This window comes from Pantherophis guttatus, chromosome 4, assembly GCF_059756535.1.
Source record: "Pantherophis guttatus breed Tessera chromosome 4, ASM5975653v1, whole genome shotgun sequence".
Taxonomy (NCBI): Eukaryota; Metazoa; Chordata; class Lepidosauria; order Squamata; family Colubridae; genus Pantherophis; species Pantherophis guttatus.
This window is the reverse complement of record NC_142066.1, coordinates 62,970,271-62,993,972: the sequence shown is the minus strand read 5'-3', so window position 1 is coordinate 62,993,972 and position 23,702 is coordinate 62,970,271. Positions and strand designations below refer to the sequence as shown.

General features: G+C 41.1%; 1 protein-coding gene and 1 long non-coding RNA gene across 12 annotated transcripts in view; one reads left to right on the top strand and one right to left on the bottom strand.

Moving 5' to 3' along the window:
- CENPC (centromere protein C) overlaps positions 1-23,702 on the bottom strand; it is a 70,853-nt gene that overhangs the window by 34,167 nt on the left and 12,984 nt on the right. For 8 of the 10 annotated variants that reach the window (XM_034416294.3, XM_034416295.3, XM_087892322.1 and 5 more), the window contains 5 exons: positions 22,352-22,478; positions 21,908-22,051; positions 13,064-13,567; positions 7,895-7,977; positions 3,367-3,432 (listed from right to left, as the gene is read on the bottom strand). In XM_034416294.3, coding sequence (XP_034272185.1) covers positions 3,367-3,432; positions 7,895-7,977; positions 13,064-13,567; positions 21,908-22,051; positions 22,352-22,478 — 924 coding nt within the window. The remainder of the gene's footprint in view (positions 1-3,366; positions 3,433-7,894; positions 7,978-13,063; positions 13,568-21,907; positions 22,052-22,351; positions 22,479-23,702) is intronic. The other 2 variants (XM_034416300.3, XM_087892327.1) reach the window with 1 other exon arrangement.
- Positions 2,411-22,960, top strand: LOC132711882 (uncharacterized). 2 transcript variants are annotated; one of them, XR_009622598.1, is made up of 2 exons: positions 2,411-2,465; positions 22,855-22,960. It is a non-coding gene; the product is annotated as an uncharacterized LOC132711882 (long non-coding RNA). The 2 variants fall into 2 exon arrangements; XR_009622597.2 differs by lacking the exon at positions 2,411-2,465 and adding an exon at positions 2,470-2,548.

The following is a 23,702-nucleotide window of genomic DNA, read 5'->3' as shown; positions in this document are numbered from 1 at the left end:
ATAACCCAGTGGGCCCAGTAGGCCTGTTTTTCGCCCTCCCCAGGCTCCAGAGGCTTTCTAGGAGCCTGGGGAGGACAAAAACGACCCCTTCCGATCCCACCGGAAGTCAGCAAAGGGCCATTTCCGGCCTCCGGAAGGCCTCCGGGGGGATGGGAAAGGCCATTTTCACTCTCCCCAGGCTCCTAGAAAGACTCTGGAGTCTGGGGAGAAATGGGTCTTCCCCACCCCCCGAGGCCCTCCAGGTCCCAAAAATCAGCTGGTCAGCACACACATGCGCGCCCGAGCTGAGCTCACATGCCCACCGATATGGCTCCATGTGCCATACGTGCCATATGTTCGCCATCACAGATATATGACATCCTCTGATAACAATACCTTTCTGGAATTTAGATAAGACAACCAGGAAAAACATTATGCAAACAAATTATCTGATACAAGATTGACATTACGCCTCAGAACAAGGATAAAATAACATCAGAGCACTTTAACCTCCAAGGAGGCTCCATGACAAGTTTTAAAGCAGCCAATTTGGGGAAAAAATTAACAATTCAATTCAGAGATTGCAGTACTCACATGCATAAAAATCTATCTCAGAATTTCTCAGCAAAGAGTTTTTTTAACATGTTTGTTAACAAAATACTTGAAATCTGTCTCAGATGTACCTCCCCACCTCTACCCTTATTTAATCCTGTACTTTTATTAGATGCATGGAATGATAATACTTATGAGTTGAACTGGAACTCATCAAAAATTATGCCTTTTAATAAAATGTTATTCTGAAAAGATGCTACCATACTCCTGATTTTGGCTATCAACCTCGTTAGCAGAAAAATCTCAAACTGTGTTCTGTAAACTCAAAATCTGCATCAAATTTCTTAGCAAGTTAATGTTTATATAATTGAAGTTTATATATTTTTTTTCCAGGCAGAATCATTATTTCCCCTCTGTTCAGAGTAGCAAAACAGACTATAATGTAGGTAACGTTGCTTATAACATATAAGCAAAACATACCTAGACAAGATCCAATAAACCATGGTGAAGTTCCATTTCATAAAAGGGGATTTTCAAACTGTTTTTCATTCAAACATCACTCCCATACTAACTTTGCTCAAATATTATAGATGTGAAGGGTCTTTGGTGCTTGGTTGTTTTCTTACAAACATTTTGTTACCCAAACTAGGTAACATCAGCAGTGCTACTAAGGAGTGTGGTTTGTTCTCAAATTATATTCTAGAGGTTTGCTCAGTGTTGGTAGGAGTGGTCTTGGAGATTCTTTGGTTGGACTGTTTATTATTAGCTTGTTTATCAGTTCTTTGATTGGAGTATTGTTTACTTCTTGATTGTTAGTCTGTTAATCTTCATGTTAATATGTGATCATCTAAGTGTTAATTGCTGATGGGAAGATATTTTTGTCTTTTTGTTCACTTTTTGGCTTGTTGATTCTCTTTTGCAAAGTATGTAGATCAGTGGTGAAATACAAATTTTTTTACTACCGGTTCTGTGGGCGTGGCTTGGTGGGCGTGGTGTGTCTTGATGGGCGTGGCAGGGGAAGAATACTGCAAAATCTCCATTCCCACCCCACTCCAGGGGAAGGATATTGCAAAATCCCCATTCCCACCCCACTCCTGGGGGAAGGATATTGCAAAACCTCCATTCCCATCCCACTCTGGGGCCAGCCAGAGTTCATATTTGCTGGTTCTCTGAACTGCTCAAAATTTCCGCTACTGGTTCTCCAGAACCTGTCAGAATCTGCTGGATTTCACCCCTGATGTAGATGTTGCTTATGTCTATTGATGGCCAATTTGTCAGCATGCCAGGCTTTTAGGAATTCTCTAGCTTTTTTGGATTTGACTTGGTCTAAGATGCTCACAGTTTTCCAGTTGAAACTATAATTAAGCTGTAAAATTAAAGAGTTTTCATCATGTCTCAACTTCTAACTGGTGTTCGTGGATGTGTTCTGCTGTTGCAGTCATTACACTGTATGTTTTAGTTGATTCTCATTTCTTTCTTCTGTGGCTGCTGGATCTTTTGGTTTACTTTAGAATGCTTGGGGGGGGCTATGATTATGTTATGCTGATTCCATGTGATTATAATAATCTTTTGGTAATTTCTAAGATGTTTTTGATATATTCTGTTATCTTTTTTGGCTTATGTTGGTTGTGCTATATTGGGTTGAGTGGTCAGGCACTTTTTAATGGAGTTGCCTGGAAATCCATTTTATTGGAAGATGTTGTATTAATCATCTGTTTCCTTTTACTGCTGTTCAGGGTTACTGCAATATGTGCTTGTCTAAATAGAGTTCTTACATAACTTACTTGTGGGAGGAGTCCTTACTAGCACTGATGATTTTATCTAGTTTGGGTAATGAAATGTCTGCAATGAAATAATCAAGCTCAGAGAGTACTAAGTACTACAATATATGAACTACAATATTCTTCTTTATCAGTATTGTGGCTCTGTTGTTGGTAAGAACTTCAAGAATTCTCAATTGATAACCCTAGCGCTTTATTTGACCAGCATCAGGTTGGTAAGGCTGATAGGAAACCAAGTAAGTGTCACAGATTTAAAAGCTATTTGTACAAGATAAAATTGAGAATATAGTGCTACAGTAATTAGGTATAGTGAGCAGTTTCCATTTTACCTATACCTCTTGTTATTTCTTTTCCTCATGTCTACGTTTTCCCTAACAACAGTTAAATTATACTGTATTGCCAGATCAATTTTATCATTGTGCCACTAATCCTATCATGGTTTCATTGTCATTAATCACTAACAGACATGCTTCGACCTAGTCAGAGCAGTTTATTTCCCTTCAGTTCCTACTCTGAGTTAATTTTTTTTTGCAGTTCTCCTCTACTGTTGTGTTTCAGAAGAGGCAGATATACTATCTAAATTCTGACATAAAGCTATTCACTCATCCATTACTATTTTCTAATATATATTTTAAGTGATCTTTATTTAAATGCCAAATGATTTATATGTTAAACGTTGTCATAGAAATAAGCATTTGATATATTGAAAGGTCATAGTAACAGTTCAAAGGTTTAATACCGTAAACCATTAATTTAAATTGAAAGTACATGAAAACACATAAAAATATGAATATATTATCGTATGATCCAAAATTTTATAATATTGATTTAACTAATGCATGCAATTTATATACAAGAAAATTATATTAAATAATAGAAAGTACTATACTTATACTTTTAAAATGTATTAACATTGCCAATGTCTATTATCAAAAAACATTTATAACCTAAAAATAAATCTATAGATTTTTTGATTTTGTATTGAACCTCTCCCATAGAATCACTAAACAGAAGGTTGAGGATTTTTCTATAAAAAACAAAATATAAAACTTACTTAGTTTATGCTTTAATGAATTTGATATTGGCCTATGTAGATTCTTCTCCAAATCAGAAGATTTATCTAAAAATAATACAGAACATAAAAAACACAGAAAGAAAAAAAATAGAAGAGTGCTAGATGCAATATTACTATTAATGTATTTAAGTACAAATTAGTCTGAGATTGGAAAAACTGTTCAGCCGTCCCATTCAAAATTTGGAATATAACATTTTGCCCTGAGAATTTGGGTAATTGTCTTGCACCTTACTTTTTTTTTAATCCCACCTTGGACAGAACAGCTTTAATTGTCATGGGTGGATAAAATAATGTGGAGGCTTGGTGGAATGTAAAAAACGCCTGTAAATCATTTTTTTGTATTGCTGTGGTAACTTTAGTCACTAAACAAAAGGTTGTAAATTGAGGACTACCTGTATTAAAAATGCAGAATGGATAAAACTTTAAGATGAATTTAGTAAAAATCAAATAAAAAAATAACAACAGAGATGATTAAAAATTTAATGCAACTGGTTAAAAATTGGACATCTGGAAATGATGAGTTGCTTGGATTTGGCTCAAATAGTTTACATCCATTTATAGCTTAAGCAATTTAATAAAGCATTGCATAAAGATGGTTAATAATTGACAAAATATATTGGATTCAAAAACACTTCCATTAAGCAGTAAGAAAAAATTTGCACATTAAATACAAACCCCCGCTATATTTTGTATAATTTAAGTCAGTATTTGCAATGCACTCAATTACAATTCTCCCACAGAGAGGGCCTCCTCGGGGTGCCATCAGCCAAATAGTGCAGGCTGGTGACCCCCAGGGGGAGGGCCTTCTCTGGGGGGCACCTACCCTCTGGAATCAATTGCCTCCAGAGATAAGGAGAATCCAAGACCTCAGTGCCTTCCGCCGTGCCCTTAAAACCTTCCTTTTCCAGCAAGCCGGGCTGGCCTAATTTTTTAAGTGTTTTTAAGTGTTTTGTTTATTGTTTTTAATTAATGGGGCCAAATTTATATATATATATATTAACTGTATTTTAATATTTGTACTTGATGTTTTTACTTGGCTGTTCACCGCCCTGAGTCCTCAGGGAGAAGGGCGGTATACAAATTCAAAATAAAATAAAAAAATTAAAAAAATAAAAAATTCTGTGGCATGGAGTGGAGTAAGAGAAAGTGACTGGCCTAAGATCATCCTGCTGTTTGCCATGTCTAAGGGAAGATTGGACTTTCCAAACTCTTGGTTTCTAGTCCAGCACTTTAACCACATTACCAGACTTGGTTAAGAGAATGCAGCTTCTTTTGAGGCATGTAATCATAATAAGAGCAAAAAAGCCACCACTAACTAAAGACTTGATATCATTCCTCCTTCAGGGAAGTAATTCAGACATATCATTCAAAGCCCATTTTGAAAGAAATCATTGAAATCAATCCAATAATTAATAAAAAATTAGAACATCTTTTTTTCAAAACAGAGTTCACAGGATTTCCTTTGTCCATATGACATAACCTCTATTCTCAGGGGGCCACCAGTAGTTTGCCCAGTAGGCTGACAATAAAAGGGAGAACTTTTCTCACATAATCACAGTTGAATAAACTAGAGCTTCTCTAATTAAGAGCTGGACAATATCATTATTGTTAATGTTACACTTTTTAAAAATCTATGCATTAAACAAAACTATAATATAATCATACATTATTAATTAAAATGGATTAAAATATCTACTTTACATGTATGTTTCTTGTATTTATATCCTGCATTTAGCAATAGCAATAATACTTAACTTATGTACTGCCCCATAGTACTTTTCAGCAGTCTCTGGGTAGTTTACAATGCCTCCAACAATCTGGTTCTCATTTTATTGATCTTGGAAGGATGGAAGGCTGAATCAACTTTGAGCCACATCAAATCGAACTCCAGGTGGTGGACAGAACTTACCTGCAATATTGCATTCTAACCACTTTGCCACGACCATTCTGTTAAGAATTCAGGGTAGTGTACACATATTCCTTCCTCCAATTTCTCCCAATTACAATAGCGCTGAGTGGCTAACTCTGTTCCTACCAATGCATGCATTTCTACAGACACAGTAAAGACTATAGTTGTTTGAATACATACCATGCTAGCAGATATGCCAAAGACACAAATATTTACAAAAAAACCCTGATTCAAATATCATTGACCTTTATATGTAGAGGATATAAAGAGCCGTGGTGGCGCAGCAGTTAGAGTGCAGTACTGCAAGCTACTTCTGTTGATCACTGGCTGCCACTAGTTTGGCATATCGAATCTCACCAGACTCGGTTGAATCAGCCTTCCATCCTTCCAAGGTGGGTAAAATGAGGACCCAGATTGTTGGGGGCAATATGCTGACTCTGTAAACTGCTTAGAGAGAACTGTAAAGCACTGTGAAGGGGTATATAAGTCTAAGTGCTAGTGCTAGGATCAGGAAGTGCTAATTCTTACATTCTGCATTAAAAATCCCAAACCACAAAAAAGGTTTAAATCAAACAAATTACAAAATATTTATTACTTATGATATACTTACACATTTAATAGATGAATTATTTGTAAAATAGATAAACGTGAATCAAGTTATTTCAAAATAAAATTCTATAATATCAAGTATAGTTTTAAAAATGCAGCATAATAAATGGTAATAATACAAATACAACACACTCTACATGGGGCTGCCCTTGAAAAGCATCTGGAAACTCCAGTTAGTGCAAAATGCAGTGGCCTGCATGATTTTGTACAGACACATGTATTACCTCTCCTGCGGGACCTGCATTAGGTGCCCATTTGCTTCTGGATGCAATTCAAGGTGCTGGTTGTCAGCTTTAAAGACCTTCATGGCTTGGGACCAGGTTATCTGAGGGACCGTCTCTTGCCGGTCACATCTACCCGGTCCATTAGAGCAGAGAGGTAGGGAATGATGCGGGTCCCATCCCCAAAGGAGATACATCTGATAAGACCCAAAAGAAGGGCATTCTCCATGGTGGTTCTCTCTCTCTGGACCATCATTCGCCCAGAGATTAGAATGGTCCCCACTCTAATATTCTTCCAGAAGGCGTTGAAGATCTTGTTCTGCCAGCAGGCCTGGGGAACCCAGAGTGGGATTGAGCCCATGAAATGGCTCCTGTGATCTGCTGTCGCTGGGCCGGGGGGGGGGTGACAGATGGGGGTGATTTTGTTATATTGTATTATATTAATTTATTTGATTCTTTTTGTTAGTTTTTATTGTTTTAAATGTAGTTTTATATTCTGTAAGCCACCTTGAGTCGCCATGGGTGAATACACGTATATATATGTGTGTGTGTGTGTGTTTGTGTGTGTGTATTTTCTGAGGTTTTCGCGGTTGTTTGTATATAGGTCTTTGGTTATTCGAGTTTTCTCCCGCGTAAAATTGGAAGTATCTTGGCGACGTTTCAACGAAGTCTCATTCGTCATCTTCAGGCTGGTGTTTTCGGCTTCTTGCCTCCAGGAGCAATGTGTGATTGCAGCTGTTTCTTCCTTTTAACTGCCAGTGTGGGTGTGAACTGATTGGGTGGGAGCTTGGCTGTGTTCTGATTGGGTGGAGGTGTGTTCTGATTGGTAGGGAGTTTGGCTGTGCTCTGATTGGATGGGGGGTTGGCTGTGCTCTGATTGGATGGGGATGTGTTCTGTTTGGGTGGGGGCTTGGTTGTGCTCGGGTTAGTCTGAGTTGCAGGGGGGTTTGAGCTGGTGAACTGCGTTGCTGTTGTTTGGCTTCGCGTTCATGGTCGTACTGCATTTTCATGGTGGGTGTCAGTTTGCTTCATGTATGGATTGGAGGGGTTTAAAGTGGCTAATGATGCAGCTGTGGTCTGGCTTCTGGTTTGTGGTCGTGCCTCATCAGTGTGGGTTTGCTTTTTGCATGGATGTGTGGTGGTGACACTCTGTGTGGTTTTCGTGAGTATGGGTCTGGTGTCATTCTTTGTGTTAGGGACTCGTTTGTCAATGAGGGCGGGTTTCCAAATGGCTGGTAGGCGGGAGGTATCATCTTGTTTATTCATGCGGTGTGGGCGTTTTTCTATCTCGATGGCTTCTCTGATTATTCTGTTGTTAAAGTGTTCAGTTTTGGCGATAGTTCTGGTCTTACATACAAATACACACACACACACACACACGTGTGTGTGTGTGTGTGTGTGTGTGTGTGTGTGTATGTGATGGTAGTTTATAAAACCCTTATGCCTCTGTTAAGAAAAGGGAGCAGATAGAAAACCATTCATAGGCTTACTAATACTCAAAGGCCTAAGTTCAGCATTCATATCTGAAGTATTTAAAAAGTGCAATATCCCACAGCTTTGCTTACAATTTGCTCAGGATCAGAACCAATAATATGAGACCTCATGGAATGAATCATATTTGCTTGGTCTATATATAATAGTAAGTATAATGCATAGACCACACCCCAAATAAAACTCCACAATCTTGACAATTTCTATGAACCACAGTAGTATCCAATCCTACACAGAAAAAGAAACAGAACTTAAATATTAACTTTTGACAAGTTACCTGAATCAGAATCATCTGTATTAAATGGATTCCATTCTTTTCTAAATATTTCATTACTACAAAGTGGTAGAAGTAGTGGGTCACTAAAAAAAAAAAAGTTTAGATCAGGTTAAATCATTACATTAGTAAATTATACCACCTGATGTAGCTATAAATCAGGGAACATAACATCTCCATGTATAATACTCTATTTATGGAGTGATAATTGTTTATCTTCTCAAGCTGTTTTTCTTTTAAAAGGGCAATACAAAAATAAAATCCAAAAACGATATCAGCAGGTTTATGTCCTAAGAGGACAGTGCAATACTGAATCTAATTCTCTGACATCACTTCATAGCTTTCCCTAAAAATTACTCCAGAATGTTCCGTATATCCTAAACCAGTGTTTTTCAAACTTAGCAACTCTTAAGATCTGGGATTTCAACTCTACAAATTTCACAAAGAGTGTGAAGCAGTTTCATCAGAGAAAAACTTTATCTGGATTAAGTGGCACATTTACCATTTTTTCATCCTAGGTTCTTGAATATGTTTTGTGTTACTATGAATCAGACATTGGGCATAATATTCAAAAACAAAAACTTTCCGTAGAAGATGTGCACATATTTACTGTATACATAATAGTATATCAGAGAAATATTTTTAATTTAGTCTGAATAAAATAGGTTATATCATCAAATGTATCGGAGGGAGGGAGAGAGGAAGACATTTCAAAAAAATTATCTGATGTTATTCATATTTCTATCTGATGCACAAGATCTGAAAAAAATTCAACAGTTGGATTTGCAAGATTATTTATTTATTTATTTATTTATTTTATTAAACTTGTATGCCGCCCTCTCTCCCAAAGGACTCAGGGCGGCTCACAACGATAAAAAATAAAATTCAATATACAAATATAAAAACTAATAAAATCCCCTTTAAAAAACCCCTTCATTATAATTAGTCTGCATGAAGTTGTTGTAGATCAGCACATAGTAGAACCCTAGCAGCAGCGCTGTGCCCACCACCAGCACCTCCCCCCCGCCTCTATGGCCCGCTTGCCAGCCCTACAGTCTGCAAGCACTTTCCTTTTACTGGGTATGCCAGTCCCTGTGCCCTCACCACCTCTTGTGCATACCCAGGGGATGCACCCGGCTGGGGCTGAGGCTGCAGGGGCCAGGCCCTTACTGTCTCCAGGGCAGCCTCCCTGGGCCAGATCTAATTACATCAGGAACCGGATCTGGGGCCTTGAGTTTGACATGTCTGTTCTATAGCTTCAATGCAACATGATCTGTTCATTTTGTCAATAAGTTTAGAAAAAAATCAAAGACTTGTCATAAAGATTTCTACTCTATTTTCTTTATTCTCTAGCTTCCTTTAGTATTCAATCTTCAAGGTTGTGCAAACACCAAAGCAATCACCATTTTCTTATGAAAATTTTTTTCTAATTAATCCAAAAATATAATTCCAAATCCACCTGAACCTTTAACTCATTATTACTTTGTAAAATCCATACACTAAGAACTCTTTTATTCTAAAGTCGGTATATTTTCAAACATATATATATTGTAAAATCAAATTTAAACCATTATCCTTCCTGGTCAAAGTGTTTTAAATGAATACATCAAGAGAGTGAAGAAGATCTTAAAAGTCCAAACTCTGTGGAGAAAACACTATTGAGGCAATAAACACCTGGCAATTCCAGTCATTAGATAGACAGCTGGAATAGTGGAGTGGACTCAAACAGAACTAAAAGCCCTAGGTAGGAAGACCAGAAAAATAATGACAGTGAATCATGCCCTTTATCCTCACAGTGATGTTGACAGACTTTGCCTTACCAAAGAAAGTAGATGTTGAGGAATGTTGCAAGTACATCAGAACGGTTGAAGAAGAAGAAAAAAATGCATTGGAAGAATATCTGAAGGACAGTGAAAATGCACTGAAACTAGTATACCAGGAAGGATTACTGAATACTGAAGAGACTAAACTGAATAGACTAAACAAAGACCAAATGAAGAATAGGATGGAGGCATGGGAAGTTTAAGAATTATATGGCCAGCACATACACAAAAAATGAAAACAAAATAACGGGGAAAGCAAATAATAAGACTTAGCAATGGCTAAGAGCAGGAAAGTTGAAGAAAGCAACAGAGAAACTAAATCAAGATACACAAAACCAAAACTTAAGAACAAATGTATACGAATTTGAAATGTATAAGAATTGGGAAGACAGCAACAGAATAAGTGCTACCTATGGAAAGAAGCTGAAGAAACAATGTGCCACTTTGTTAGCTGCTAAAAGAAGACTGCACCAACTGACTACAAGCAATGGCATGACAAGATAGCAACAATGGTATATTGGAATATCTGCAAGAAATATCATTTGCTTGCAAGCAAGAACTGGTAGGACCGTAAACTAGAGAAAATCATAGAAAATGAAGAAGCTAAATTGTTTTGGGACTTTAGAACGTAAATAGACAGGTACCTGGTACAGGTCTATGATGACTCGATGTGGCCTTCTTCCCATCATCAAAACCCCCCTGTCAACCTGCCGCCATTTCTTCACAGGACTTTTTTTTTAAGTGCTGCCACCCACTTTGAAGGTTTTTTTTCTTGTAGAGTAGTGGCGACACTTTTTTAAAAAAATTGCACAAAAAACCCTTGCAAAGCCGTAGCAGCCGCCCTTTAAAAGAAACTTACCCTCCACACCACTGTAGCCAAACTGCCCATTCAGTGTTCGGTCCAGAGCCAAGGTCCAGAGGCAATGGCAGCAGTAAGGGGGTCAAAATGGGAAGCGCCCCGCCTGGTGCTGCCGTCACTCTGCCCTGACAGCTTACTTGACTCTCATCAGGCACAGCCTAAGGCACTAAGGCAATGATGGGGGTTTAAAAATGGGAAACCCCCCTCTGACCGTTCATCCCTGCCCTCTGTCCCATCTCTCACTTCAGCCGAACCGTTGGTTCAGTGTTCAGGCCAAGCCAACCTACCACTGCCACTGCCACCCTCTGTCACCCCGTTCACTCGCTCATCTACCCAGCTCTCCGTCCAGTACCCCACCCCTCGTCACCACCCTGACAGCTCACTCACTTGCTCACACAATTGCCCAGCTCCATCTGGTGCCCACAGCGAGTTATCTCCACAGCTAATTTCCAGTGTTGAGTAGTCTTGGGAAGAAATGGTGGCAGGAGTTGGCAGAGGGGACATAGCGGTGGCAAGAAGGCTGTCCCATCTGGCCATGTTAAGCTAGTAGTGTTGAGTTGTCTCAATTCCAACCTGCCACATAATACACACTAAACTACTGTCAACAAGAAAGGTAAATGTCTGGATATAGTATGCAGCAGTACTTGGAGACAACAGAACAGAAGAGAAAGAACTGGAGAAATAAAAAAAATGCAAACAAAGACCTCCAAATAGAAATACTGTGTTTCTCCAAAAAGAAGGCCAGGTCTTATTTTCTTTTGACCCGCGAAAAAATGGCTAGGCCTTCTTTTGGGAGGGTTCTAATTATTGACTCATCTCGCGGCGGTGGCACTGACAGCCCAGCCCAGCAGGAGCCTGCTGCTGGCCCATTTTTTCTGTGGCTATCGCCCTGGCCTCTGTTTCACCTTCAGATGCTGGCTGGAATGCATCTGCAGCCAATAACAGAGCTCCAGATTGACCCGGAGCTCTGTTATCCGCTGCAGACGCCCTCTGCAGCTGATAATAGAGCTCCAATTGAGTTGATTGATCCAGAACTCTGTTATCCACTACAGATGCCTTCCAGGAGGCATCTGAAAGCAAAACAGAGGCCAGGGCGATGCGTGTGAGTGATAGCAAGCAGCCGCAGAAGAAACTGCCGAAGAAGAGGAGGCAGATGTCGGGGTATGTGAGGCCTGGCTCCACCCCATCCCCACCATAGCTTATTTTTTACCTGTGTGCCTCGCCCCACACCCTGCACCACAGGGTGGGCGGAGTCTTAATTAGGGCTAATTTTGTGGGTGGGGCTTAATTTGATCGCATGCTCTCAAAAATGTGATAGGGCTTCTTTTCAAGGTGGGTCGTCTTTTTGGAGAAACATAGTAGAATGACTGTGGCAAAGGTAGTACCAAGAAAGCAAAGGTAGTACCAACAGTCATAGGCTCCATGAGTGCAATCCCAAACAACTGGAGCACCACTTGAATATCACTTGAGCAGCACGACAAATTCAACACCAGTCAACACCAATCAAAAGGCAGCTTTACTCAGGTTCCATCCTTCAACCCCATCAAACATCATCTGCTGAAGTGGACTACTGCATCAAGGGCAGTATATTTAGCAAATCTCTATGCTCAGGCCAGCAATCCTTCACCCCCACAAACTATCCCTGACCTGCACTGCACCCCTGCACACCCTCACATTGTCAATAAGCTGTGCCGCGCGATCATCGGAACCTTTTTTTAAAAACTTTTTTAAAGCATTTTTTTGCTACCTGTTCCGGTAAATAGGTAGTAAAAAAAATGCTTTAAAAATATTTTTTAAAAAGTTGGCCATGCCCACCCAGTCACATGACACCTCCCATCAGGCCACACCCACCAGGCCACACCCACAGAACTGGTAGCAACAAATTTTACATTTCACCATTGATGGAAACTAATCAAGGAGAAAATCAAGCTAGAACTAAGGAGAAATTAATCAGTGGAACAACTTGCCTCCAGTTGTTGTGGGTGCTCCAACATTGGAGATTTTTAAGAGATTGAACAACTATTTGTCTGAAATAGAATCGGGTTTCTTGCTTGACTAGAGGGTTGGATTAGAAGACCTCTGAGTTTCCTTCCAACTCTTGTTATTGTTTTTTAGGTAAATTTTATATATTCCCTTTTTGTTATCATTCTCCAGCCATCTCTCGTTTTATTTAATTTAGCTTATTTTAGCACTTTCTAGAACTGTTGCAAAATACCTAAGGATTCTTAGGAATGAATACAAGCATATAGGTATTTTAAATAAGAGGACAAATGGTTCTAATTGGTATGTATACTCAGGGAATTATCAAAGCCCCATAGAAGTCTAAGGAGGCTGTACCTCAGAAGAGGTCTAAATAGTTGGGTTGTGTATTCATGTCTTTTCTTGAGTATTCATGGCTTTGCTCAAAGCTGATTAATAAATCCAATGTACAAAATTGCATTGCGTTAAGAAAAAGTAGTATTAAAACATACTTGTACAATCATAACTTACTATGATAAAGATCCTTCGTTGTTTTGTGGTGTTACTGAAATATTTGAATGTTTTTTTGCCATACGCTGCTCACAAGAATCTTCTTGATATAATACATTATTCTGAGGCTTTGGTAAAGAAGTCTCTCTTACTTTTTGAGATGTTGCTCTCTTTAACTCAGTTCTTAGTTTAAAAGGATGAAGATTCTTCTTTTTATCTAAGTGTTCCTCTCCATGAACATCTTCAAGGCTCCCCTTTGAAACCAATTGCCTGTTCTTCTTCCCCATAAGATCTCTACCAGGGGATCTTTTCTTTTTCTTTTGAGTCACTGATTGTTTTATTTTATTTTTTCTTCTTTCATTATGCTGCTTAGCCTCCTCGTTTCCTTCAAATGAAGCAGATGTTGTCTTTTTCTGTGGTTTTTGCTTCTTTCCAGAAATTGAAATCCAAGACGCAGAAGACAAATCAAAAAATTCCTCTATCAAAAATTCACATTCCTCTTCTGGCTTTAGAGTAGCTGAATTTCTAGGGAGGAAAGACAGGCAAGTTGATTCTTACATATCACAAAGGGTCAGTTCAAGGAACTTCATTTTCAAAATAAAATTAAGATATTTTACAAAAATATTTTCTGATAAGGAACATTGGGACTTACCTGAATGTTTGTTCTATGTGCGCTGCAGGAGAGTCCAAGCTTCTGTCTTGTTGGCCAGACACTGAGTTGAATTTGCTTAGCCACACCTCTTCCTCCTGGCTGAGCTTCAGTGTTTCGACAAAGGGGATCTGGAGAGGACGTAGCCGGCATGATGAATACAGCTCCACTGGAAACTGGACCACTACAAGAAGTAGGGCGGGGTTGGACTCTCCTGCAGCGCACATAGAACGAACATTCAGGTAAGTCCCAATATTCCTTCTCTTGTGCACTGCTTGGAGAGTTCAAGCAATGGGATATACCCAAGCTAAATATCCCTAGGGCGGGAGTCCGAGCAGTCCAGGGGACTTTCACCTGGTAGAACCTGCTGCAGGACTCTTCTGCCGAATGCTGCCTCGGCCGAGGCAAATTTGTCCAATTTGTAATTCCTGATAAACAGAGTGGGGGAGGCCCAAGTGGCTGCCCTGCAAATTTCCAGGATGGAAGCTTGAATAGCCCAAGTGGCCATGGTAGCCGCACTTCGTGTCAAATGTGCAGTTAGACATTCTGGAAGAGAACTGGCTTGATGTTCGTAAGCCAGCGCGATACATGCCTTGAGCCAGCGTCCAATAGTTGATGGAGTCACTTTCTTTCCCATTGAACTGGGCTGGAATGAAATAAACAATGATTCAGATCTCCTGAATGATGCTGTTCTGTCCATGTATTTGCAAAGAGCTCTATGAATGTCCAGAGTGTGCCGGCATCGTTCCCTAGTATGCGCTGGTTCCGGACAAAAATTTGATAAAATGACCTCCTGTGCCCTATGAAACCAGGAATTGATTTTAGGCACGAATGTCGGGTCCAGGCGGAGGACGACCCTGTCCAAATAAAAGATATGTAAGTCCTTGCGTACAGATAGAGCCGCCATCTCACAAATTCTCCTCGCCGATGTGATTGCGATGTGAAAGGCAACCTTGAAGGCAAGTATCTTGAGACTGACAGACCCTAATGGCTCGAACGGGGAAGACATGAGAGCTTGCAAGAGGCAAATCCCAAGTTGGATAACTATGGACCGTAGGGGGACGTAAATTGGAAACCCCTTTTAGGAAACTTCATACCCTCGGGTGTTGAGAGAGGGTAGTAGTGCCCTCGAAGTGTAAGATAGTCGCAAGGGTGGCCACCTGCCTGCGGAATGTGTTGGTAAACAGGCCGTGATTGAATCAAGACTGGAGGAAGTCCAAAACATTCAGAATAGATGCCAATGTGGGAACCAAGTGTGATTTCCTACACCAGCATGAAAAAGCTGTCCATGTGGCTTTGTAGATCCTGGTGGTTGAAGGATGGCGAGAAGCCTAAATCGTGGATAGGATCTCCCTTGAGAATCTGTCTTTCTTTAGGATCTCCCTCTCAAGTGCCAGACGGCCAATTGGAGCCATTGTGGCTCTGGATGAAGTACGGCCCCCTGGCTGAGGGAGATCTTGTCTGGTGGAATCCTCAAGGGGGGTGACACCGATAGTGACACGAGGTCCGCAAATCACACCTGCTTGGGCCAGTGGGGTGCCATGACGAAGACTTCTGTCTCCTCCTCCTCCAGTAGCTTCCTGATGACCGGTGGTATGAGAGGAGTCGGAGGAAAAACATATAAGAGGCCTTGCGGCCAGGATAAGCGGAGGGCACCGGTCCCTTCAGCCCCCGGCGTCGGGAAGCGGGAGAAGAATCGTGGTAGTTGAGTGTTCTTCAGGGTGGCAAAGAGCTCCACGCACGGTAGGCCGAACCTGGTTGACAGCTAATGAAAAAGATCGCGGTGGAGATGCCATTCAGTCTGGTCGATGGTTGCTCTGCTCAACCAGTCCACCTGCTCGTTGTCTATCCCAGAAATGTGTTCCGCTTGCAGGGAGAGCAGATGAGACTCTGCCCAGAGACCCAGTTTCGCAGTTTCAGACATCAGGTCCCTGGACCGGGTGCCCCACTGTCTGTTCACATGTGCCTTGGCTGTGATGCTGTCTGTTAACAGTAATACATGGTGACCTGACAACGAGCAGTGTAAGTGACGCAGGACTAGATGTGCTGCTCTCAACTCCAGCCAGTTGATGTCGTGTAATAGCTCCTGTGGAGACCATCTGCCTTGAGTCACCTGAGAGAGCAGGTGTGCGCCCCAGCCGAATAGACTGGCATTCGAAGTCAGAGTTAGTCATGAAGGCTCTTTAAAGAGACAGCCCTTCTCGATGGAAGTTGACATCCACCAGTCTAGGGAACGAAGTACTTTCGGTGGAACTCTGACCCGTGCTTTGGAATGGCTGTTGCCTGCCCATTGGCTTGGCAATAAAAATCATTGCAGGAGCCGGGAATGTAGCTTCGCCCAAGGAACTATTGCCAGGCAGGAGATCATCTTCCCTAACACCTGGGACAGTAGCACCAGGGGCACTGATCGTAATGTCCTGACCTGCGCTATCATGGCCCATATTCTGGCCTGACGTTCTGGTGACAGGAAGACCTGACAATTGTGTGAATCTATCCGTGCATCCAGGTGGAGGATACTGTGAGAGGGGTCTAACTGACTCTTCTCCAGGTTCACGGAGAACCCATGCTCCTGGAGAGTTTGAATTATTTCTAACAGATCTTGTCTTGCCTGGCTCAGAGACGACGATTGAATTAAAATGTCATTGAGATAACATTGTAATCTGATGGGATGTGATCGAAGATGAGCTGCCACTACATCTAGGAGCTTGGTAAAGGTCCTTGGGGCAGAGGAGAGGCTGAAGGGAAGGGCCCTGTATTGGAAATGTAGCAGAATCTGAGATATTTCCTGTGTGAAATCTGAATGGGAATATGCAGGTAGGCTTCCTTGAGATCTATTGATGTTAGCAGATCTTCCTGTCTGATGCAACGCAGAGATTGCATCTTGAAGCGCTTGTACTTTATATGTACGTTGAGCATTTTTTAGATCTAAGATGCCTCTGCTGCCCCTGATTTCTTCTGGACCAGGAAGAGAATTGAATAGAAGCCGAGACCTTGCTGTTGGACAGGCACTGGTTCTATGGCCTGTATGGACAACAGATGTTGGATCTCGGCTTCTATCAGAGACCTCTTGGTGGCCTCCCTGGGTACTGACCAAGTGATGAATTGTCTTGGGGGAATGGAAGAAAACTCCAAGGTGAGCCCAAGCCTCACCATTTGCAGTGCCCAGGCATCGGTCGTGGTCTGTTCCCATTGGTTGGTGAACATTGTTAAATGGCTGCCAATGGGGAACCCTAACTGGGAGTCACTTGGACCTACGGTAGAGCCTACCGCTGGCTCCTCGAAAGGGTCTTCTGGACTGGGATTGTCTGGATCTGTCCCGGAAGGAAGTCCTATCCTGGGAATGGTCCATGGGGGGTGGGTATGTCTTCTGGTAGGCTGGGACGGAGTATCCACCCTCAGACCCACAAAAGGACTGCCTGCGATAAAAGGGAGTGTGTCTCCTGTTTGTCCTTCTATGTGCAAGAGAAAGCATTTTCCGCTTGTCCTTGCTCTCTACTAGAATGGGATCAAGCACCTCACCAAATAGATTACCTCCTTTGAAAGGAGCAGACGCCAATTTCCATTTTGATTTCATATCGGCTTGCCAATGGGGAAGCCATAGAAGGCGTCTAGAAGTGACATTGAAAGCTAACGCCCTTGAGGCAAATTTAGCAGAGTTGAGTGTTGCATGAGCAGAGCACTCTGCTACAGCGATCAGTTTATTAATATCTTGTTGCGGTCTAACATCCCCTGGGGATGTGCGTGCCTGCATTTGGCGGAGCCATAGGAGAGAGATTCTATTAAAGAAGGATGCTGCCATGGCTGATCGAATTGCCCAGGCAGCAGCCTGATGTGTCTTGCAAATGGACAACTCTGCTTTCCGATCCTCGGTTTTTAACCTTTCCCCTGAGTCTGAGGGAAATATGTTAGATGAAGCCAGGTTAGTGAAGGGAGCATCTATGGCAGGTAACTTCAGGAGGTCCTCCACTTCCTGCTCTACAGTGTACATTTTCTGTCCAACCCACTGTGATTAGATAATGACCCAGGTTAATTCCACTGCTTTTGGATATTATCAACAAATAGCTTGGGAGAGGGAACTACACTGGCTCAGTGAATAGATGGGCATTGGGATCCTGCTCTGCAGAGCAGTCAGATGTCCCTGCTACTACCCCCAAATTTGCAGTGGTTTTAGCCTTGAATAGTAACATCTTAAACAAATTAGGACTGAAAAGGCCAGTAAAGGCAGACTTGTCAGGTGATCTACCCTCGTCCTCAGAGAAATCATGCTCTGCTAGATCTTCCTCCTCTCCAGGGTATGGCACCTTGCTGCCCTGATACATCTGAGGTGAATGGGGAGTCTGGGAATACACCCTTTCTGGTTGCCCTTGAGGCACATTAGCTGCTGTGCTACTAGGAATAGGTCCTACTATACCCCTCCTAAGAAGGGCTGAATCAATCTGGACAATGGTTTGGGCAATGGTGTTACATAACTCCTGGGAAAGGACAGGGTTTTGATTCTCTTCAGGGTGGAGCCCCACTGCTGTGGGAGTGAATGTTGCCGATGGAACTGTCTTCCTGGGGCCTGATGTGACCATCTGTCCTGAAGAGCCCTGACTAGTTAAGGGAACATAATCCCCTGCATAGGCTGGTAATTCAATTTATGATTCTGGAGGGGGGTCAGGAGACCAAAACAATCTTTCTCCAGGCAAGGCTGAGAAGAATGTACCTTGTGCCAGAAAATATCAGCCTCCATGTGGCCAATTTGAGGGCCTGGGCTCTTTGTGGCTTCTGCCTGCTTTTGGGCCTTGGCAAAGTGTTTTTCTAATGCTTTTTGCCTTCTTTCTGCATCCTTATCAGCAGCAGTGGAAGTGGATGCCTTTGATCTAGTGGAAGGTCCAGCCTGAGAACTCATTGTCTTATTTGGATCAGATGCCACTGATCTCCTAGAACCAGAGGATGAGGCTGCAGAATCCCTGGAATGAAAAGAGCTGCGGTCCGCCATTTTGAAATGAATAAGCAGTCTTTAATTATGCTGCAGCACTTGAAATTATTGTTTAAGTTAAAATTATTGGATTTCATCCCCAAGTCTGACCAAACCGACAAAACAGTTTGTGAGCGCAACAGTCAACTGCTGTGTAATAATTTTGGTGCGAGACCAACAAAAAGGTCTCTTGTGCAATAGCAATTATGCAGCAGATAATGGGGAATCGTGCGAGACCAACAATACAGTCTTCAAGCCTCAATTTCAGTTTCAAGCGCGAAAACCGACAAAACGGTTTAATCTGCGCTGGAGCCGATCGCCTGACTCACGTGGATCCTCCCTGTAGTTGTCCTGTGAGAAGGGAGTGGTTCTGACGACCCCGCCAAACCTCGTTAGCAGCCCGATGTTCCCTGCCGCAATCTGTTCGAATAAGCCTGGGGGAGTGATCTCAATCGCTGCCACTGCCCCAGTGGCTGCTTCCACTTGCGATCAGCTCCTGAGCGGTTTGCCACCCACGCGGCTAGAAATCTCCTCCAGAGCTTCTCGGGGCTCTATGGAGCGGCTGCCGGGACATAATATCACACAGCGATAATATTGGTGCCGGTATAATGAAGTAATAAACAAAAAAAATTTAAATTTTTTAGGAACTTGGACAGGGCTACAAATAGATTTATTTGGCAGGGCAAGAAGCCTCGAATTAAGTTGAAAACGATGCAGAAACCGAAAGAACGAGGCGGGTTGGGGGTCCCAAATTGGAAGTATTACTATAATTCGGCGGTTTTGGTTTGGATCCGTGAGTGGATTACACTACAAAGGAGACGTCCATTAGCAATCAAAGGTCATGATCTCCAACAGGGATGGCATGCCCACCTATGGTGGGAGACAGGCAAACCCCCAGCATATTTTATGAAACATCACGTGCGAGGAGTCCTGATTGAGAGTTGGATGGAAATTAGGAAAACATATTATAATAAGGTACCACTCTGGGTTTCACCTGTGGAAGCTGTGATCTATCCGAGTCTGTATAATCCAGAGAAAAATTTGACCTACAAAGAAATATTAGATACGAATGGGAAGTTAAAAACAAAATTGTCACTTCAGGTACAAGGAGTGAACCTAGACTGGTGGACGTACATGCAAATTAGCAGTAAGTATATGAGAGATAGACAGAGACTTGGGATTAGCCGAGAGGTGCAGATTCTAGATAGAATATTATTGGAGGTGGATGAAAAGGTGTTATCTAATGCTATAAATTCTTTATGGCTATGGAGGTAGGTGAGGAAGGTGCGAAGACTTCGGTTCATGCCTGGGAGAAGAATCTCGGTTATTCAATAGAGCCTGAGAGGTGGAACGAAATCTGGACTAAGAATATGAGACTAACCCAATCAATAGGATACAAAGAAAATATATATAAAATGGCATATCGATGGCATTTACCGCCAGCCAGACTCGCCAAAATGTTCCTTGGAACACCCTCAGTCTGTTGGAAATGTGGCATTAAAGAAGGCACATATTTCCACCAATGGTGGACCTGCCGAGAGGCAATGAAATTTTGGAAGAATATTCTGAAGTGGCTTAATGAGATGTTGGGGCAGCATATACAATTGTGTCCTGAGGTATTTTTATTAGGGATAAGACCCGAAAATGTTAATAGAACTGCATGGTACCTGCTGCTACATATAACAACAGCTACAAGATTGGCATGGGCCCAATACTGGAAGATGGATGTTAGCCCACCGAACAAGTAGTAATTCAGAAAATAATGAATTGTGCAGAATCAGATCGGCTTACTATGATACTGAAAGGACGGGGGGACACAGATTACTATATATCTTGGAATCAATGGTATAATTGGATGTCAAATCGAGCTACAAATAGAGATATTGGATAAACATGTCAACTGGTATATGTAATAGACTTTTGTAGGTTACCCTATATATGTAATGGAACAAGTTTATTTCCTTCTCGCGTTGTGATGTAGACCGCTATAGATTTAATGTTTGTTGGATATATAAGATTTAAAAAAAAAGGAGAATGTGTAGAATTATAAAATCAAGATAAAAATATTATGTACATTAGGAGAAAGAATACATTGAAAACAAATTCAAAAGGACAATTTTTCACAATATATGTGGACTATTATGTGGCATTTGATTTTTAAAAGATCTCTAACACATTCTAAAACTTGATGCATTCAAAGGTCTGCTGAAAAAAAAAAAAAAAATAGCACTACCCAAGCTAAAATTTTAACACATTCCCTCTATCTATGAATATCTCAGAATTCCATGATGATAGTTCATTCATAATCTGAAAGATTAAAATCTTCTAATAGGAAGTTGCATTCGTGAAAAAAAAAAATTAAATTCGCCTAATTTTCTGCTGAAAGTCCAAGCAATGGGAGAAGAAAAGAAGCAAGTCTCTTTAGGCTAACTGAGCTGAAACACTGGGGCTCAGCCAGGAGGAAGAGGCATGGCTAAGCAAGTTCAACTCAGTCTCTGGCCAACCAGACAGCAGTTAACCCATTGCTTGGACTTTCCAAGCAGTGCACAGGAGAAAAACTAGTGCTAGTAATCATTTATTTATGTTACACAAACTTTAAACATGTTGACCCAACAAAGCTCAAGTCTTCAAAGCAAAATTCCAATATGTATGCATGTGTATATCTGGCAGATTTAGACTTTGTTAAGACTTATCTTAGAAACATAAACAGAATTGGCTACGTGAATGCTTTAGAGTTATGGTCATAAAGTCATGCAGTGGCAGGTTAAATACAACAATGATAGAATTAGTCTAAATATTCAAAGCTGCATTTAATTTAATTAGTGCATTCATAGTTCACCAATAGTTCACACCTAATACATTTCTGAGATGAAGTTGAGTTTATTGATATCCTCACAACAGATAAATTATTTAATATAATAGATGGTATAGAATCCTGAATATGTATCTCTTACAGATCCACACCAAAATTTTTGTCTGGCTTCTTCAAAGTACCAACAATCCCAAGTCTCTTATTCAAAAGTAAAATCATAGCCAAGACTTTTACCTAGAAAAGAACTGCACACTACAGAACAAACAAGTTCAACCCATTTTACACAATTCTGCAGTTTTCTCAAGTCAGCCACTTTAAATGTCACAACAAAAATACGACTTAACTTGCTTTCAATTACACATGCCAAAATCTTCTATACAAAACTGCTCTTTAAATAATGGCACTAATATCTCACTGTACTCTCAGAACACTTTCATGACTTACAATGAAAACATAGGTCCTGACATTTTTATTTGTTTAGAGGCTGGTTCTTCAATACATAACTCCTCCATTTCTTTTCTTGCAGAAAAGCCCTTAGACTTGCTAAACTTTTGGGATAAATAAAATCCCTCTTCATTAAAGCACAACCTGTGTGGGAAAAAAATTAAACAATTCATTCAGGATTTTCCAAATGTTCTGTTTTAAATTTCCAACTCTTAAAGAAAAATTATGCACATAGTATTTTCTCAAATCCTTTGGGAAATGTGCAAATTATCACCCACCTCCTATAACTTTGTGCGATAAAGGCAAGACCCAGGCTCATCCCACATTAATTACCAAAACATGGGAAAAATCAATTAACCTTTCTCCCAACAATTGATAATTTATCTACACTAACTTGGACAGGAATAAAATATTTTCATTAAATATTTAACAGTCATAATTTACTGTTCTGCACATGATTTCTCTCCTTCTTCTCCTTGTCCTTCTTCTCCACTTTCTACCAGAAGGTCTGGTGATCCTAAGCACAACACCTCAGCATCGTTTTCCTTAATTTCTTCTGATATCTTGCTGCCTATTTTATTGATAAGACAGACAAAATACATGCAATATTATCATTCTTTTTGAGATAAGAAAAACAATTGTCTCCTGCTATTACCTTAAATTATAACTGACAAATTTATTGGAACATTTTTCTTAGGGTAGATTTATTTTCTTACAATCTAACTTAAAAGTATGACTTTCTTGCAAAACATAGTGTCATAGGCTTCGAAGGGATCCTGGAGGTCTTCTAGTCCAACCCATTGCTCAAGGCAGGAGTCTTATACCATCCCACGGAAATGATTGTCTAGTCTATTCTTGAAAACCTCCAGTACACCCATAATTTCTGAAGGCAAGGTATTCTATTGATTAATTGCCCTCGCTGACAGAAAATTTCTCCTTACTTCTAGGTTGGACTTTATTTTATCAAGCTTCCACTCATTACTTCTTGTCTTGTCCTGCTCTCATGTGCCCTGGAGAAGAAGTCAATCCACTATTCTTGGTGAAGATACTCAAGTACTGGAATACAGCTATCATATCCTTCCTAATGATTCTCTTTGATAGCCTAGATATATGGTACTTGTCTACTTATCATGCAGCCCAGGGATATCTGGCCTGCTCTTTTGGAGATGTCTTGGAGACAACCACCATTTCCTGTGCATCCACAATTCTTTAACACAGTCTGCAAAGTGTTAAGGTAGCAAAACAGAACAGTCTGTCCCACTCTTATGTGACAGTGACCCAGAAGCAGCCACCATTTTGACCAAGAGACAGGCATGGCAAAATGGCAGCTGCTTCCACCACATAGCCCAGGGATGAATCCCAGGCATAGTCAAAATTATGGTGGTTTCCATGACAGTCATGCAGCCCAGGGATGCATGGCCTGCTCTCCTTCACCAACATGAGGTTCAGAGATCTTCAAAAGGTATGGAGAAGGAGGCTGTGATGTCTGGTAGGGTGGGAGTCAGGCCTAAGGATTGCAGGGATCCAGTGGGAGTGGGAAAAAGCCTGTGGGGACCTTGTAGGGGAAGGGAAAGGCCCAAAAGTTGGCATAGGGAGGCCTTTGGAAGGCAAGCCTGGGCTTGCACTAGACCTCCAAAATCTTCCCCAAACTCTGAGGTAGCCACTGTTCTGCTTAACAACTTATATGTTTTTTATTTCCATCTATCATTTTAGGACATTTAAATATGTCCTAAAATGATTGCTATAATGCCTTTTCAGATTTGATCTAAAATAATCTTCCCATCCCATCTGTAAC